Raw genomic sequence first — 20,309 nt, 5'->3', positions numbered from 1 at the left:
CTACTTCAACATTGACGTTGTACGGTCTATCCCTACTCTCATATAAGTCTTCAACGTATTCTTTCCACCTTCGTATGACCTCATTTCTCTCGCTGGCTACCTTCCCATTCTTATTTTCTACTGTCATCATAATACCCCCTTGTTTCCTCCGAAATTCCATAGATTTCACCACCTTGTACATTTCCTTATATTTCCCAACTCTTTCTAATTCTTCTATGTCCTCGCATTTTCTTTTGTAAAACTCTTCCCTCGCTCTGTCTGTTTCTCTTCGTAATTCATTATTTAACTTTCTGTACATCTTTCTGCCCTCTTCTGTATCAACCTGTTTCCACATCTTCCTCTCCCTCATTTTCTGTAGCATCTGCTCTGTAATCCATGGTTTCTTAGCAGTTTTGTGTTCGCGGTAACCTACTGCTTCTTCTGCAGCCTGCTGTAAGCAACGTTTAATATGTTCCCACCGTGCGTTACTACCTGCACCTATTCTTTCCTCGTTTGAACATTTTTCTTCGAATTTTTTAACGAAAAGATGTCTTATTTCCTCGTTTTTCAACTTTTCAGTATTCAACACTTTGTTACCTACTTTTCTTCTGCCCACATTTTTCAGTTGAATATCTACTTCCTCCAGCACAACATTATGATCAGAGAAAATATTAGCCCCGGGAAGGGTCTTCGCGTTCTTTAAGCTATTCCGATATTTGTCCTGAATCATAACATAGTCTATCTGATATCTTCCGCCGTCTATTGGTGATTTCCACGTATATCTTCTTCTCTTGTGCTGATTGAACCAAGTGTTCCCAATTACTAGTGAATTCTGTCTACAGAAATTCACCAGTCTTTCTCCCCTTTCATTTCTTTCAACTAAACCATATTTGCCTACGATACTATCTTCCTGTTTTTCTCCCACAACTGATGAGGAGTGGTGTTGTAAAAAAAGGTTTTGTTTCCTGTGAAGTTTTTTAAAAATAAAAAACCGTTCTTTCTCATGTTTCTTTTTCAAATGCCTTTTTTCTTTCTAGCAACTATTATTTATTAATATATGTTGCAGAATAATCAACAGAACTTGAGTCGAAGCTTTCGTAACTTACAAATCGTTTGTTTCTTTGTACCTATACTAACAAAATTTTGTGATTATTCCTTTCGGATTCAGGTCATTTCTGTCGTTTCCCTACAATTTCAGTTAGTGACTTATGGCTCAAAAAAACATTTATTCGATTGATATGGATAAAGCCTTGTTTCTTAGAAAATGGGTCTGGCTATTTTTTGGTATAAGTAGCATTACAATGTTGCCAACGGGTGGAAAATTATTGAGGGATATGATGTGGTGAAAATTTACAAAAAAATCTCTAACCGAATTTCATTTTTTTGTATCTATCACCACTACTGCTATATGGGTTCAAGTCACCTAAAACATTCTTTGATGATTTGGCAAGGTACAGTGAAATCGTGAAGTCGCTGGCTTCCATTCAAAGAGGGAAAGAAAAATTCTCTGTCATCATACACATGAAATTTTGACACTTTTTACGCCTCAGAGGCAAAAATCAATAGATATGTCGGAGCTACAGCTTCCCCAATTATCCTATTGAAACTTTTCGTGGTTCATTCTGTAGGCCAAAGAGGAGGCTTGCAGGTTACGTTTGTTTCAATGTAGCCAGCAAGAGGGAAACAATAGATGCGAAAAGGAAATTTTCCGAATTTTTCACCTAAAATCGGGAATTAATTGTTTTGGTTTGATATACTGCCATCAGTCAGACGAAAACTATCTGAAAATAAACCTTTTTACCCCAAGAACATATCTTACAAGTACCATGGCGATATCTAACAAAGTAAGCATGAACGTTTTTAAAACAAATATCTCATCCTACCTCAGAAATTCGCCATTTTCTTACCATTTACAAAACATGATTTATTATAAACCTCAACTGTACTTCCCCTAATTACTATAGTGAAACTTTTTATGATGCGTTGTGTAGGCTAAGAACGAGACTGGTACTTAGACACTGGTGCGTTTGTTTGAACGTAGCCAACACGAGGGAAATAATTTCTCCCTAAAATCTGGAATTAAAATTTTTCTGCAGCTGGCAACGCTGCTACCAGACAGACGCAAACTATCTTAAATTAAACATTGGTACACCACTAATATATACTACAAGTATCATGGCGATATTTAAGGAACAGAGCTTCTAATTACCAAAAATATCTTACGGTAAACAGATAAGTAGAGAAAACTAGAAAAATCAAGGGTTAGAACCTAAATACGAATTTTTCGTGCGCCCCTTAATTCTCTTTCATTACTGTCCAATGTGTTAAATAGTAACTTCGATTGTCCAGCTCCTCCTCCGGTACTTCTATGATTCCTTCTTCCAACCAGTTTCGAAAGACTTTATCATAGTCTTCGTATCTTTCTTCTTGCCACAGCTTCTGGGCCATCTTCACACATCTCTTTTCAGCTATTTCCTTGTTGTTATGTAGTTCCATAGGTTCTTCCTTCCACGGTAATTTAACTTCGTAACAACCATCTGAATTCACGCACAAAGTTTCTTCAAAATGTCTTAAAATTACTTCATGATTTCTAACTAAACTTCTATTGGATCAGTGGTGCCTAACGTATCTAATTTCTACAAATCCGCAATACGGTCACTGATAGTCAATAAAGAGATCGCCACATTGGCAGACATACCATAACATCTTTTGCCCGATAACTTACCCATTATGGTCCACCCAAACATCGTTCTAACTGTAAATACTCCTGACTCTAACTTCAACATATTATAATCGACCAGGTATCGGGGCGCCGTTCGGGCTGCCATTTATTTGTAACCACCCTGGGATCGGGTCGCTGTTCCTACTGTTATTTATTTGTAATTGATCAGTGTCGCTGTTCGTTGTCCTACGAATAAGTATTTTCCTGGAGACCTAGACTGACCTGGGTAGGACGTTGAAGGACCACTCCAAGAAAGGATTACCAATTGTTTCAAACTCGCTCGTCGGTCTCAATGTTGAGATGAGCATTCGGAGCCGAGAGGTTCGGATATCTCGTCCCGAAAACCTCACGGATGATCAGACGGTCATCCAGACCATAACGTACACAAATTTCATTCACACAAACAACGAAAACACTGGGTTAAATAACACTATACTTATTTATTAGAATATTATTACGAAAAAAAATAACGAAGAGAAATGAACATAATACTTAACACGGAATATGTATAATAATCTTCACTACTAAAATCACACTTTGCCTTTTTAATGCACTGTAGCCCTTTTTATCACTTTGATTTTTATATAGATAGGAGATTATGACTGAGATTACACTACAAATACTTTTCTCACAACATTGACGCACTTGGGGAATTAGTACTGGGGGAAAAGTTGCCGGGATAATCCCACGTAGCAATCTAGTTGCTGCTCGAAACAATCCTGAGACGAGTCTTCAGCCAAATAAATTTCCAAAGTGAAATGCTAATGTTATAGGGCGCGTTTATAACATACATGTACGCACAAGGTATGTGAACCTGGGACTTCACTAGTTGGGGCCAGCCGTAAGAAAACGTCCTTCACCGGCTAATAGCTTGTGCCCCTTAACACAAAGTCATACTTGATTCCCAACGCAACGTGCGTGGTGGCTGCACACAATTCCGGAGTCAAACTCCTCGAGCTCAAAGGTTCGAGATACGAGCTGCAATGGTTGACTGAAGAGTGTCGGCAGTTCATTCTGAAAACCACTCAGTTAAATCACCTGCATGCACATGCAAACAGAATACGGAAAAGCATTTATGTTAATTTTAGTCCACTGTCCACGATGCACGAGACATTGCGATAACTCGGGCGTGAGAAAGTGCTGATAACGAACTGGAAAAGCGATGAGGCTGGTGCCATTCCGGTGCACAAACATCTGGTCAGCTAGTATTTCCATAAATGATTAAAGAATGCACTTACTTCAGTTCCAAATAACTGCAGAATATATACTGTACATATTAGTAAGTCAGGAAGAAACATGGAAAAGGTTCGTCGCTCACTGAAATGTTCTCATCAGAAAGCAATGTTTTAAATATATATGTGAAAAAACAATGAGTGACTTCTTTGCCCAGTTCCGTGGGAAGGAAGCAATTCCCACAAAAGAAAAAACTTATTTGCATCGCATAATAAAGTATATCTCGAAAAAAAATAATCACTGTCTTTACGAAATATACAGAGCGCCTACAAAAATACTTCTATAACCTGGTGGCGGTTATAGATCGGTGCTCGGCAAGTGGACCAACCTGTCACGTGTCTGCGTAGACAGGTTGACAAGTCCTGGCCGTTTAACGAGATTTCAATAAAATTAGGTTTTTCATCAAAAATTTAAAATTAGTTAGTTGGCAACACTGTGATATGGTGTGAGACTTACGTGCATAAACGATGAATGTTTTTTCACATGTACAAGGGCTATTTAAAATAGTTATATAACTTGTTCACTCACTACAACACGATTAGGTTCCTGTATAAGCAATGTCCAATCTAAATATTCCACGAAGTAATAACATCATCTTGGACGATTGGTGCAGTTGGGTTTCCTTATCTTCAGTTTCTTCACATGTTGAAACCATGCTACCTTCTTGTGTTGAATATTCTCCATGGTTCTCCAACGAGGAGATGATGAGGGATGAATGGGAGCTTTCTTAACACTGGTGTGAGAATTAGGTGTGCTTAAAACACCTGTATGTTTTTGCACTGAAAGTGCGCTGAAAGCTTTTATGGGGCTATTTAAATTATTATTTTTTAAACACTAATAAATATTTTTCGCAGAATATTTTAAGTGTTCTTCGATCACTTTATTTTGTGTGATATGAAATAAATTTACACACTCAATAACTATTCATGAAAATATCGACTTCAATAAGTATGAAAGATCTCAATAAAAATTAGTGTCTTGTTTTAAAATATACTGATATTTGTATTAGAATATTAAGATGAATGAATTTGCAAACAGCAAACATGTTAAACGTATTGAGGTATTACAATTATTGTCAAAGTTTCAATATTAGTAGAATATATTTGAAAAACATGAAAATCATTGAAAAAGTAAAATGAATAAAAATGTAAAAACATTATAAACCGACAATATACAAACAAACTAAGGTTTTCACCTGTATGTACTATTTTTAATAGGGTCTTGTGTTGTTTAGCCAAAAAGAACGAGAAATCGCTTTTCGAATAAAAATAAACTTAAGTGTCAAAAGTGACGTTCATAGTAATTCCAAAAAACAAGCATGATTCTGTATATAAAAAGATCGTGATCTCGTTGATATGTATGAAGAAAATTTGGTACGCCATAAGATCAAAATGACATCCGCTTGCCATGCGAAAATCGAGACTTTAGTTCGATAATGCTCAATACAACAAATGATATTACTCTGAAATAAAGTTATTATTAGCTTAGGCCTAGAATAATAATTGTTATTCACTTCCATAAACGTAAATATTGTAGGGTTACCAGACTAGGTGGCTACTATCTGCAAAAGAATTTATTAATAAAGCGTTGAAAACTATACAGTGTTGATCCAAGTTTTTAGAAGGTCTGAATCAAGGAACTTGACTCACTAGTCCAAACATTCCTGAAAATAAACGGTCATTCCGCCATGAATTGACCAAAACTATAGGTGGGGAAAAATGTGTAACGCTGCACGTACTTACACACAAAATATGCCATCGACGCCTGCGAAACAAAACTAGAAACGTCAAAAGGCCTGCAACCATAGGCACTTAAAAAAACGTTTCTATACGTAAGTAATATATAAACACTTTCATATTCAGTAAATACACGTATGTTCCCAGGGAACATAACGTACGTCTTCAACCTAGAAAAAGATGTGTAAACACACATACTACAAATTCTCACATAGTACAAATAAGTCTCTGCAAGACAAAATACATAAAACCTAAAAACATGGGATACAAACAAAAATTTAGTCAACGACATTATACAGGATTTTTCCGGGAAGTAATAGGACTGATTTTATTCCGCCATGACTGTACTTCGGAGCGTGCGCGCACCGACTGCATCCGGTAGAGTGCGTTCCTAGCTAACGAACGAGCGGCTGGTCAGTTGTCTCCGAGCACACGGAGAGTCATGACAGGCTTTTTCACGCGACGTGTTTCTGTGAGTGGTGCAAGCCGAAAATGCAGCGTTCGTTAGAGCAGAGGTACGCGATTAAATTCTGTGTTAAACTCGGTAAATCTGCAACAGAGACGTTTGATATGATCAAGCAGGCTTACCCACATGATGCTTTAGCAAGAAGTGGTGTGTTTCGGTGGCACAAGGCCTTTTCGGAGGGCCTGGAAGAGGTCGCCCATGAAGACCGTGCTGGAAGACCTTCGACTTCGACAAACACCGACAATATGACTCGTGTGCGCGAAGTTTTGAACTCAGACCGTCGACTAAGTATTCGTTTAATTGCCCAGATGTTAAATTTACCAAAAATGTGGTTCATGAAATTGTGACGGAGCATTTGAACATGCGCAAGTTGTGCGCGAAGATTGTCCCAAAAGTGCTCACTGACGACCAGAAATTGCGGCGAGTGGAATTGTGCCAAGAAAATTTGAACATGTGTGAAAGTGACGCCCAATTTTTAAATAACGTAATCACAGGTGACGAATCATGGATCTTTGAGTATGATCCCGAGACAATGAGACTATCTTCCGAGTGGCACACGCCGACGTCTCCTCGCCCAAAAAAGGGAAGAATGAGCAAATCCAAAGTGAAAACAATGCTCATTGTCTTTTTTAACATCAAAGGCATCGTCCACCATGAATTTGTTCCTCCTGAACAAACCGTCAACGCCAAGTTTTACGTGGAAGTACTCAAGAGACTCAAACGAAGGGTCAATCGGGTCCGACCAGACATCGGAGCCGACTGGAAACTGCACCACGACAACGCCCCGGCTCACACCCCCTTCCTTGTGAACAGCTACCTGACGAAGGCCGGCATTCCCAACGCTTCCGCAGCCGCCCTACAGTCCAGATGTGGCCCCCGGACTTCTTTTGGTTTCCTCGCCTGAAACGCCCGATGAAAGGCAAGCATTTTTGAGACGACAGGGGGGATCCAAGCAGCTTGCACCGCGGCTCTCAAGGCTATTCCTGAGAATGACTTCCGTGACGCCTTCAATGCTTGGAAATAGCGCTGGCAGCACTGCATCGACGCAGAAGGAGCCTATTTTGAAAGTTTTTAAAGAATTGTAAAGAATGGCTCAATAATTTTTTTTAATCGACTCAGTCCTATTACTTTCCATACAAACCCTGTAATTTTCTGGTCGGCCCGAAACATTAAAATTAAATTTCCTACAAAACAGTTGTCATTCCACGATAGTTAAGCTTTCTTAGGCATCTTCGCTACAAAATATTCAAATGGTCTTATTAACACATTAAAATTCAGTCATCGAGCATATGAAATAACTGACAGAAAGTAATTATCATAAATCGTTATGGCTTCATGCTGTTGGAAAAAAATAAGTTTTTTTCAGGATCTATATCGATATCTGTGAGACGGCTGAAACCTCAAAAATAATGGAACATGCCGATTTTTGAGGAAAATCATTGGCGGTATGGCACAAACCTAAAGATATTTTATTCAAAATCTTTGCCAATGTTTATTTCTGAAGAAAACCGTCAATACTGTTTTTTATGGCTGAAACCGGAAGACTCGTATTAACCCTTTGGGGATCTCATGGTACAATTTGTACCATACGGGGTGTTTCATGGTACATTGCGTTATAACTCTCCTATTTGAGCTTTTTCGTCCGTTTTTTTTTTTTTTTTTGTTTTTCAAGTCCAGAGGCATTGCAGAAGACATTACGGATGGTTTCACACCTTCCTGTGTCGAGACATAGGAGGTGATGACGTCATAAATCTAAAATTTATATTTTCGTGTAATACTTTTTGAGGGGGTTTATGTAAAGTATTTTTGGCGGGCTTATTTTTGCACATAGAAGATTGAAATTTTGCACAAACATGCAGTCCACCGAGTAGTATTTACCAGATTTTTTCATCAGATTTCTGCGTTAAAACAGGGGGGAACCAGAGGGTCAAAAAGTTGAAAAAACAGATATTTTTACCCAAAAATCCCGTTTTTCTTTATTTTCCCGCCTTAAATACAGGATGGAGACACGTGAGTCATACCGCCTGAAAGGCAGTTCTATTCTGAAGAGAATGATGGGCGAAACGTGACCCTAGGGTAATTAGGGATGTCTCAGAATTTTTTTTTACCTGAGATTTTGGTGTTTTACGGTAATTTGGGGCATGGTGGGAATTCCTGATAAAATTTCTCCCGCCCTTGGTATTCAAGATAGAAACTTGAAATTTGGCACACAAATTCAGTATACCAAGTACTATTTATCAGATTTCTTTTGGATGGCTACGTTCACACAGGGTTGCTCCAGGGGGGGCCAAATTGCGAGAAAAAAATTTTTCCTCCGAAATTTTCCCTTTGACATCATTTTTCCATCTCCTGGTATATGGTATGAGCATGCAAGTGGCATCATTTGAAAGCCAGCTCCATTCTGAAGAGAATGAGGTATGAACCATGATCCTAGGATAAACAGTGACGATGCAGTAGCTGCTTGACTGAAAGTCTAAAAAATAGTCCCAAAACACCGGATCTCTTAAGGGTTAAGAGACCTTCGGCCATGTTGATTTCTAAAAATCCTTCATAACGACAGCAATTTAGCTAATTAATTTCAAATAATTTTGGGACATACTGTGACTAAAAAGATAGCTTTCTCAAAGTTAATATAAAAAACATTATAACACATTAGCATACCAATACACATCATATGATTACTATTCATAAAGATTAAAATATTCACTGGAATACTATTAGACAATAAAATATAGTGAAAAAATTTAACCTAAGAATACACATGCTTAGTTACGAGTTACTATAAGGAAGAAAAGAAATGCAAAACTATAGTTTGCGATTGATGGCGAAAATGCAGTTAGCTACGAAATATCCAGTGGATTAACCAGATCCATTTTGCAAGAGATCAGCAATTCCAGGAAATATTGCCTCCCCGAAAAATATATTTATCCTTATAAAATATCCTACCCGAAGAAGTTTCCCTACGGTCGTTCAGTGGTCTAAAGATGACGAAAAAAACGTTAATCAGAAATTACAAGAAAATATAGAAATTCAACATATTTCCACATACATATTAATATGGGAGAAAAACGACCGTTCACCATCATAGTTCGTTAGTTTCTTCTGAAATAAAAAAGATTACTACTTTAGTTTGGAGAATATGCTATTCATATGCCATTTCTGCACATACTATTAACTAACAAGGAAATGCCTATTATACTCGTTTAAGGCTTAGCTTACTTTCCTTTCTAAACTTTTCTCTTCGAACGAAATATATGTTACATCCTGAAAATTCAAGTAAGTCAAAATCGAGTAAATGACGTTAATGAGATTCAACAAAATTACAATAAACACTTCAAAATGAAAACGAGAATCTAAGATTAACAGTAAAAAAGAAATTTAACATTGATTATAAGTGTAAAATTTCATATTCTACACTTAAGATTACATACTGAATTTCAATTATAAATACAGATATATATAATTAACAACTAAAAATTTTCTCATCGTGATCATCTCCATACATTCTCCCATTTTCTTTAAAAAAGAAAATCAAACATTAATTATGAATCATACTTACGATAACATGTTTAAGAATTTAAGAAATAGGAAGGGATTCTAAAAGGGAATTTAAAAATTTAAAACACTTAATAAAATATATTATAACGCCAAAATATCTTCTCACTGGCTGGGGGCGCGGAAACATCGCCAAAGTTGCAACCGTTTTTCGAAAAATACAGTTCCCCTATGCATGTAGAATGAGTTTTTACTGAAAATCTTAAATTCAAGAATCTGCAAAAAATGTAATAACATTAAACTAATAGTAATTTATTAATAAGGTTTGCAACACTGGTATTCTATTGGTTGAGGTATGAAACAGGAGACTGAGCAAAGACAGAAAAAGAAAAAAGAATCAATCAGCTGTGTGTCGCCCGTTAATCATAACCATAAACAGGTGGTCGAGAATCCAGCGGCTATCTTATGAAAAAAAAAGAAAGAAAAACGTGTTATCTGCTCTTTGCTGAACAGTTAGAAGCTAGAAGCAAAAGAAGTTTAAAAGGAATGCGTAGTTCTCCTTTTCGTGGGCATGTATTCTGATCAAAAGTTAAAAGCAAACAGAAAAAATACGTCGCTTTCCTGGAAGAAAAATTTGTATCAACATACAAAGTCTTGGTTACTTCTTTTTTTCTTTTTCCTATGATTACTATTCCTATCATGATAATTATAGTTGGTTTGTCTATTCCTATAACAGTTACCTCTATTTACAAATCTATGCTTAATGTCGTCACACAAGTTGCGGTTCCTGTCCAGTTTGTGAAAACTCAGATTACCTGACGTGATTTACGACTCCTTTTGTATCTGTTATTCTTTCGTGTGCGATCTCGGTTCTGATTCCCTTTAAACTTCATATTGTTTACGATCTGGTCTTCGTATTTTTGCCTATTGCTATAACTATGACCTCGTTTATGCTTTTTCTCTTTGTGGTTTGTGGTAGTTGTTTTTGTGCACTTACGACCTCTGTCGTCTACAATAATATGTTCGTAATTTTCCCACACAGCAATGAAATATTTTCAAAACGTTTATAAAACGTACCATCATTTTCCTTCAGAAAATGTATCCTACTTCCCTTAAGGAAATATATTCCATATGTTGAAAACATTTTCCAAATAATACTGAAAATATTTTCGCAATATACTCAAAAACGTTGTAGAAATATTTTATAAGCCGTTAGAAAAGTTTTCCAAAAATGTTTTCTGTACCATTTCCACACATTACTGAAAATGTATTTGAAACGTTTTATACAATGTTAACGGAATGGTTTCTAAAATGTTTCGCATGGAATATTTTAAAATCATTGGCCAATAACACTGAAAATCACTTGTCTAAAATAAAGAAATTTTTTCTAAATATTTTTACAATGTATTGGGTACTTAGTTGAAATGTTTTCTGAAGATTTCTAATCCATTTTTAACAAAAATTAATGTTCTGTAAAATAATAATTTTAAAATATTTTCCACTCATACCAAAAAATATTTTCTATACATGACAGAAAATATTTAGAGAACATTTTCTGTACATGACAAAATATTTAGAGAATATTTTCTGTACAAGACAGAAATATTCAGAGAATATAAGGTAGACATATCAAAAACATTTTCAAATTATTTTCCTTGGTGTTTTGTAACAGTAGAAAATGTTTAGAAAATATTAAACTAGTTTCAGATATGAATTTGTGCTAAGAAAAAAAATATTTATGATTCATTTTTCAAATTGCAATTGATATGTGTTTGATTTGTTATTGTCTGTAGTTTCAGAACGTACTTAAATTACTTTCTAACGAATTCCGGTTTTCACATAGAATATTTTAAATTCTTTCTGAATATTTTTTCAGTACCACGATAACACCTACAGTTTGAAATACATTTCTTTCTTCAATAGTGAAGGAAATGCATACTGAACAGTTTTCCAACTCTTGTAAGTTAAAATTTCTGGACTTTATTTTTACAAATTGATGGGGTGGTAGAAGTCTGTATATGTTGGAACCGGTTTAGAACACACGGAAACTTGTATCATCACACAAATTTGTGGAAATAAATTCTAGTATTCTAACTTATAGGTTGAAGAAAGAAATGTATTTCAAACTATAGGTGTTATGGCGGTAATGACGGAAAAATATTCAGAAAGAATTTAAAATATTTCTTTGCGAATAACAGAAAATGTTAGAAAATACTTTAAGTACGTTTTGAAACTACATACAATAACAAATCAAAAACATCAATTGCTATTTGAAAAATAAATCGTAAATATTTTCTTTGTTAGCACAAATTCGTCTGAAACTAGTTTAATATTTTCTTAACATTTGCTACTGCCACAAAACACCAAGAAAAGTAATTGGAAAATGTTTTTGATTTGTCTACCTTATATTCTGTGAATATTTTCTATCATGTACAGAAAATATTTTCTAAATATTTTGTCATGCACCCGGGATCCCTTAATATTACAAGGCGACACCACAGGGGGCACTGTGCAGTACTAGTGGAGAAAACTAAATTATCTCGGACACACTACATTCTATATCTATGCCAATATTCATTGAAAAATGATATGGAGGAACAATAACAATCACAACAAATCACACGCATTTTGTGAAAAAGTATTCTTAATGGAACTCATAAAAAAATGCTATAGTACAGTTTCTTACAAAAGTATTAAAAATATACGAAACTTACAAACACGTGTATATAATGAGTTTTTCTTATAAAGAATCACTATAAAATGTGATCATATCACCATGAAACCATTTTATTGCACCATGACTCTTAACACAAGGACGACGTGGACCACTCAGATGTTCACAGTCGAGGTGTCTTAATTGTGCTCTTCGTTGTATGTTTTACACAACACTAAAACAGCTATTGTAGTGCGTAGAATAAATGACAGAGCACAAGAAAGACATCCCAGTTATCAACATGTGAGTGGTTCATGTCGTCCTTGTGTTGAAAGTCATGATGAAATAACTCGAGTATAAAGAAATCAGCTCTACTAAGCAAAAGTACATAATTACAAAAGGAAAGAAAATGCAAGACTGGACTAAGATTTGAACCTGTAACTTCAACTTACCGTGTCGATGCATTAACCACTAGGCTACTCACTGTTTCCGAATAGTAATTCATTCTACCACTCGTGAAGTCAGTGCTCAAGCAACCAGACCGCATTGACTATACCGCAACTTGTGAAGTACTTGGGCAACCAGTGTCTATACTACAGAACCCCACTGGTGATAAGATTTATACATGATAAATGGGGAAAATAACTTATTTTATATCATGTAAATATTTAATGCGATATACAATCGATTATTTCTTTGAGTTATCGTATATAATAGAGAAATTATCCTTAAAATGATCTAAATTCCATTATCCTACATTACTTATGATTACACAACAAACCGAAAGCCAAATAAAGGAATGAACCTTTAAAAGACAATACATAAAATAAAATCCTGTAGATTTATTGAGAATAATTACAGTAATAATTACTTAATTTTACATTAAGTATACATTTGTAGTAAACAAAAAGTCTATATTAATTTAAGTCTACTAATTGCATACCGTACATTTAAATAGTTTGAAATGTATATACACCTCATCAGTGTATCAATTTCAACAAGTTTTATTTAACATTTAAAAAAAAAACACTTATTTTGTAAGAAAAGTTCGAACAGAGCTGCACCTTACAAACTCTTCCCCACACCCTAGTATTGTAGTTCAGAAGATGACTGTACCAATCACCGAAAACCAAGCAGCAGAATCATGCGTTTACTTACGTCCCCCCTCCCCTCAACACAGACAAAATAAGTTAAACTGTTTCTTGAAAAGTTCTCTGTCACCTTCATCTAAGAATATATTTAACGATACGAAGTAGGTATATTATACTATACTTTAGAATCTGAAGTGTGATTTAACTGGCATAAATTAAAACAGCATAATATGCACGCAAATTAGCTTAAATGAGTACCATACACATCACACGAAGCGAGCTACGCCAATAAAAAAATCACAGTCAATAAGAATTAATTAGATCTTCAGTCTAAATTTTTAAATTGGTGTTATGTTGACGCTATGAATTTTGGGCTTCCTATACTAAATGTCTCTATGCCAAACTCTCTCTATATAAAACGTTTTTCGTCCAATCTGCAAATGAGGCTGATGATAGTTCATCACATAGGAAGGCACTTTGAAATGCTAGGTGAGTCACAACACTTTCTTCCTTTTTCTGGGATTCATCCTTGCTTACGGTCAAATTTGGTACCGTCTATGTAGTACCTGTGTGCGGCGTACCTTGAAATCATCTCGGTAGATAACCTCCAAACACAGTGGACTCCTAAAATAAAGCAATTGTTGTAAAATTACTATTTGTAGCATGTGTGGCAAAATTTAAAAACGAAAGATATCTCAGAATAAAGGTTAAGTCAAACGAAGCGTTTTATGCGGTTTTTTTTTTTATCTTACCTCAGGCTATCCAAAATACTAAAACATTGGTTCCTATACTTTTGGAAGCTATATACTAAATATATTAATAATTGTCACTCAAATTTGGTACGCTGAATAAAGTTATAGTGTAGATATAGAATTGAAACTATGATCCAAACTTAAAATAATGATATTACAGAACACAATAAACTTAACTTAGGATGAAAATCGAAACTGTAGATGCATGAGTATTACTGAGCAAAGGAAGGAAAGTAACTCAGCTGGGTTACGAGTTTGACAGAGTTCATACACAGAAATCGTTCGGTGGTTTATATTTCCTGCTTTGACTTAAAAGATAAAGAAGATAAGCTCGCTTTAAAAAGAGTTAAAAAGAAAAAAAACTTTTAAAAGATTTAATTTATTCTGAATTTTTGTTCAGTATTTGTAAATAAATAATGTAGAAAACCGACACAGAGCTTGCCAGTTGGACTCTGGAGCCCTAATCCCAACTCCACTATATGCATGCCTGCCATAAAGTAATAGAGATATGAACTTTTTTAAAAAAGTGCAGATTAAGGCTAGCTTAATATTTACATTTTTTAACGATACCTACAGTATGGCGCTAAATTCGTCGTACAAAAGCAGAGGAGTGTTTCCTGAGAGTAAAACAAACAAAAAAGTTCCAATAAACTTAGGGCGAAGAGCCCATCGTTCATGTGTTATAGGCTGCCGAAAACATGAAAAAATCAATTCTAAAGGTCCATAGCTCCAAAACTATGGGACCAACCAAAGTCGGGTCAAGACTTCACTTAGGAACTAATATGTGCTCTATCCAAAAATACATGTTTTAGAATCCTAAGGTACTCACGCAACAATTTTTATGGAGGTAGTTGGAGAGTACTTTATATCATAGACCCGTAGTCAAACTCCCTCTATAAACATTGTTGTGGAAGCACCTCAGGATTCTGAAACACGCATTTTTGGATAGGGAACATACTAGTTTCTAAGTGAAGTCTTGACCGAACCAAGGTAGGTCCCATAGTTTTGGAGCTATGAACCTTTAAAGTTCATTTTTTCATGATTTCAGCAGCCTATAACACGTAAACGATGGGGTTTTCGCCCTATGTTTTTTGGAACATTTTTTTAACTCTCAGGAATCACCCCTCTGCTTTTGTACACCGAATTTAGCGCCATACTGTATAAATTAATAAGGTAGTAGTATATGTGGTCCTTCTTACTATGCTCACTTATATATATCTTAAAGACTAGTGATAAATAACACCAGCCCTCTGCTCCTATACCACCCTTTGATACCGGAGCAGGACGTTTGGGCGCGAGACATTTGGACGCAAAGCCGTATATCTAAATAGGTTAATCTACTTAACCCTGCTACTACCGGAATTTTTTCATTACACTGAATACCGTTGGGGTCACTGGTGACCCCATTTCATTTATTGAAGAAACACAGCCTTCTTTGTTTATAAAAACATTTAATGGTGCCCAGTTTTACATTCTATCGTGTTTGTTTATACATTGTTATTAACTTAGCTTTTTTGGTCACGTAATATGCTTAATGTGTTGATAAATTGATAACATAGTGCAATTATATAAATTAAGTACAGGTATGCACATAGGGAACTTATAAATTTGGATGATGATTAGTAGTATAGCTGAAATTTCCAGTCTAATTGTCTATATTAGACATACAATTCGATTCTAAAACAGTTCTCTAAATTTTTGTTTACCTGCGAAGTAAAGTTTGTTGGGTTCAGGAAATTTTGATCTCCAAGAAACAAACTACTCACAAAAGAACTTTTTACACATTTTACATAAAGAATAGCTGAGTGTTGTTTATGCACGTATCTTTCGCATCCTTGCATATGTCTTGTATAAAATGCCGCACATAGAAATGACAACGACCACGTTTTCGATATTTATTGGCTTCTGAAGACATACACTGGAACTCTGAACGCCGAAGTCGGTTTAGTATAGTTAGAGACAGCTAGTTCAAGAAGAAATATTCACCATCTGTAATTACTTCTGCTGTTGCATTCAGGATTGAGTGAAAACCAAATGATGAAAACGTTGAGAACACTGAAACTAATGACGGAGGGGTCAGCGTCCTCAAAATGACACTAATTGTCCATCAATAGTAATGCTAGCTATATATGCGTCGTGTAACGTACTTCCACATGCATCAAAAGCGTCTCTAATTGGAAATAATTTGTCCGAACTATGATTTTTGCATCGTTGTTGAGTGTCATTGAACCGGAAGCATCGAGATATCTGTGTAAATCTATTTCTCCATATTGATTTGTTGGAAATAGACATCTTCTTTATTCCACAAATGTGTAATACATTCATTGTGTGCTTTTTATACTTCCGTCAGTATAAGAAGCAATATGAAACACTGAAGTGCATCCTTATCATCATACGCCCATTTATATGCATATGTAATAGAGCATTCCTTGTTTGTCGATTTCAAACTAGTTTCAAGAATATTGGGTCTCATAAAGTGCTCGAAAGGAGATAGAACCGTATCCACATTCCTGATACTAGGACGCGTAAGCCCTGTTTTCAGTCTTGATAATATTGCGAAACGGAGTCTTAGAGACGGGAACTGAGTCCTGAGAAGTTTTTAGTGGATTACTATTGTAGATTTATTGCCCATTCTTCGACGTGAAAAGAAAATGCGGATTCATAAGATAAAAGGAAGGGAAAATCAACATTGCACTAACATAAGGTGACTAACAGAAATCAGAATCAAAATCACAACAACAATTCCTTTTTCGAATTCCTTTTTCTACAATATTGAATAAGTATGGGAAAAAGGAAATAACGAAAAGGGGAATCATATTATCAAATGAAAGAAAAATTCTGAAATGTGTCTTTCATGAAAGTTTAGAAAATTAATAGATCAGGACAAGAAATACAGCAGATATTGCAAGGCTACGATTTCAACTAGGAGCTATTTCTCATTATTTTCAGGAACCCGCTGGATCTAGAGGCTAGCACACTTACCTTCGACCCAGGGCCGGGTTCTATTCCTGGTAGGAGTACAGTTGAAGGAAGAAATTTGTTCGGATTCCCCTACACTCAGTACGCCTACGTCTCCTTTAGTCTACACAGCATAATCGAGTGACGTCAAACTCAAAACAAAGCAGATCGTTTTATTTGATTTTTATACTACATGATAGTAGATCGGACTGTATTTTGCCATTTCCATAAAATAATAAAATCAATTGGCAACAATGATTGACAAAAATACAAATGCAACCAAAGTAGAAGTCCGTTAGCATATACTTACTTGTAAGTGCAGATGTTGAGGTATCATTTTTGCTTCTTTCAAGCATACACTCATCTTCAGATTCTAGATATGAATCTGAATCATATTCATCTATATCATTATAGTCCAAAATTTCATCTATTTCACAACCGTCACTAGATGAAACGTCATCAGTTGCAGGGTTTTCTGGCGAAAAGTAAGAATCAGTGATTTCTTCATGCAATTTTTTTTCTACGTCTTCTCAAGATAGATTTTTTGATGCCATGGTGCTTCTCATACATTCGAGAAAACAATTGAAAAGTGACTTGTGTCAAATTTCGCTCCGAATAATCAGTGGCATGTATCGGAATAATACAGAAGTTATTAATAATTGCTGGGGTCCTATATGACCCCGATGGTACTCGGTGCAGGAAGTAGAAAAACTTGCGCTCACATACACACAAAAACTATCACAATATACCAAAGTGAAGTTCCAAAGCAAACATGAAAATCCAATGTTTTTCAGTTTTTAATGTAATATATTACGCGAGTTACACACTGTTAAACTTAGCTTGGGGTCATATAGGACCCCACGGTAGTAGGAAGGTTAAATGGGTTATAATGTACTTCAAAAATAGAAACCGTATGATTACGTACTAAAAGCCTTAAAAATAGGCACTAATATCATTTAAACTCAAAAAAATAATTGCACAACCTAAAATTAAGAAGTTCGGAAAGGTTAAATTTGATCCAAATTTTCTTTAAAATGCCATCTTCAAAACTCTAAATTTTCGTTACGTTATAGTCCTATGGCAAACAGTCACTGAAAGTCTCAGTTGCAACAAATGCTTAATTTAGTTCTAATATTTGTTTTGTATAATGCAGAAAAAAATGGGTCTAATTATTTTATTTTTAGAATGATATATCCTAATTTCAGGAAAATCGGAGACAATGACCTGCAGAAATTTTTTTCAGCATGAATCTATATTGGGCTAAAATAAAATTTGCTGTAGGCATCCTACAACACCCCAAAGTAAACTTCTGTGAAGTTATCTTTACAATATCTCTAAAGTAAAGGATATTCATAACTTCATAGCAATTCATAACACTGCATTATTGCTTATTACTACGTATTTCCAACACAGATAATTGGAAAGGAAACAACAGTGAAATCTAATATACCTATTGAATAATTTACTGTCTCTTATGTTACAATTACCATGATATTAACATTCCATGACGGAATTATGGGCCAAATCCAGCATTATTCTGCAATGTCAACAGTTTCAAAATTCTGTACGGCGAATTCTTTCATCAGCTTGAATATATATTCTTCTTTCAGTTCAGTTGATTTTGAGTTGAACGTCCCGTGAACAGCTATACAAAACGTGAACCTACTGATTAACGTGGAATCCGAACCACGACGTGAACTCTCGTCGGGAATTTTCTTCTTTTCTTGGGCGGATCGTCTTCTCGAAGCATTGCCTCGTGTCGTGCTTCTCTTTTTTCCTTCGCAATGCATCAATAAAGCGCCTAATCAACCAATGTCGTTCCTTTACGTTCGATATATTATAAAGAACAGAGTTTTGTTTATTTTGGGGTGTCATTGGCTGCCTACAGTAAATTTTATTTGACCCATTCTTCTTATTTAAATGTATAGTTAGTGCCTATTTCTATGAAAATTTATTAATATTATAGTATCTCAACTTCCTATCCATACAATAGAGTCTCAACTATATGGTTTAATGAGCATATCGAATAATAATAATAATAATAAAACATTCAATAAATACTCACTTCCTGAACTACCCAATACATAGCATAAAGTACACCATTTTCATTCCAAAACCAGCTCGTATTCATTTTTTCTGATTTCTCGGAACAGGTCAGTACTTAATAAACATTTCTTATGTTTTGTACCGTGTGTTTTAATAATCTATTATAGAAAAAGAAAATACAAAAAATTAAAATATGTACAGTATTTTACAAATTTTAAGTCACATCTTTATAGTAACTAAAAATTAATGAGAAACGTACATTGTTTTTAACTTAAATTAGATATCTGGTGCCTTCCATTTCAATTCAGGCAAAATAAATAAATAAATAAAAAATGCAATTGTAGCATCACCATCTCAGATATTGTTCAAACTTTTTTTTATAGGAACTAGACATGTTTTTAAGGGACCCGTATTTTTTTTTTTTTTTTTTTTTGCCGAAAAAAATTCCCGCCAAGTAATGGGCCATCAAGGACGGGGAGTACAATTCATGAATTGTAGAAAACATGGAAAATGGTCAAACTCGGAGCCTCACAATTCAGCAATGGAAACATGTAGAGTTATAATTCTTGTTGTGGTATGTACTCCCATGCGCAAAAAAAAAAAAAAAAAAAAAAAATTGCGCGTATACTTTAACTCAAGATTTTTCGCATTTATTCCATTTTCCTTACGTTTATGGGTAAAATTCAGTTATTAGTATGTGGAGATAATAGAAAGCAATTCATCTAAGGAGATATTTCCAAAAAATATAATAAAATAATAAAAATATAAGCAAAAAACAAAATTATGCTCGGTTTTGTGTATACTGGCAACGATGATTTCTAGGGATTTTTTCAGTAGCAGATCACAATTGCGGAGGGAATTCAGTAGGGGAATCGAGAAGTTGGATCAAGGAACTGATAGTGGACTAAAATGTTGCATTTATTGGTTAAAACCTAGTGTGTAGATTGCCTGCCAAATATAAATTAGCTTCTGTAACTAAGATGTCGTACGAAAATATAGAATTAAACAGAAAAACTCTTATCTTAAGGTTCGAAGCGATACGCACCATGGTTATGAAGATTATTTCTTTAAAAAAAGAGCCAACACAACGTAGCCTCCGTGGTTAGGTGGTTAGAGTGGCGGAGTCGTAGTTATTTTATTATTTTGACACCACATCGAATCCCATCCCATCCCATCCC

The 20,309-nt window shown here is 35.1% G+C and overlaps 2 protein-coding genes across 2 annotated transcripts in view; one reads left to right on the top strand and one right to left on the bottom strand.

Moving 5' to 3' along the window:
* Positions 1 to 20,309, top strand: part of LOC145663668 (uncharacterized) — a 1,076,255-nt gene that overhangs the window by 126,401 nt on the left and 929,545 nt on the right. The window lies entirely within an intron of this gene.
* LOC145663667 (protein GVQW3-like) overlaps positions 13,238 to 20,309 on the bottom strand; it is a 61,058-nt gene continuing 53,986 nt past the window's right edge. Inside the window, exons 2-3 of the mRNA XM_081729764.1 lie at positions 19,151 to 19,289; positions 13,238 to 13,999 (exon numbers count right to left, since the gene is read on the bottom strand). Of these exons, the coding sequence (XP_081585890.1) occupies positions 19,191 to 19,289 (99 nt within the window). The 3' untranslated portion in view covers positions 13,238 to 13,999; positions 19,151 to 19,190. The remainder of the gene's footprint in view (positions 14,000 to 19,150; positions 19,290 to 20,309) is intronic.

Source organism: Thermobia domestica, chromosome 11 (assembly GCF_964235325.1).
Source record: "Thermobia domestica chromosome 11, izTheDome1.hap1.1, whole genome shotgun sequence".
NCBI classification, from domain to species: domain Eukaryota; kingdom Metazoa; phylum Arthropoda; class Insecta; order Zygentoma; family Lepismatidae; genus Thermobia; species Thermobia domestica.
The sequence above is the reverse complement of the archived record's forward strand: the minus strand, read 5'-3'. Positions and strand labels throughout refer to the sequence as shown.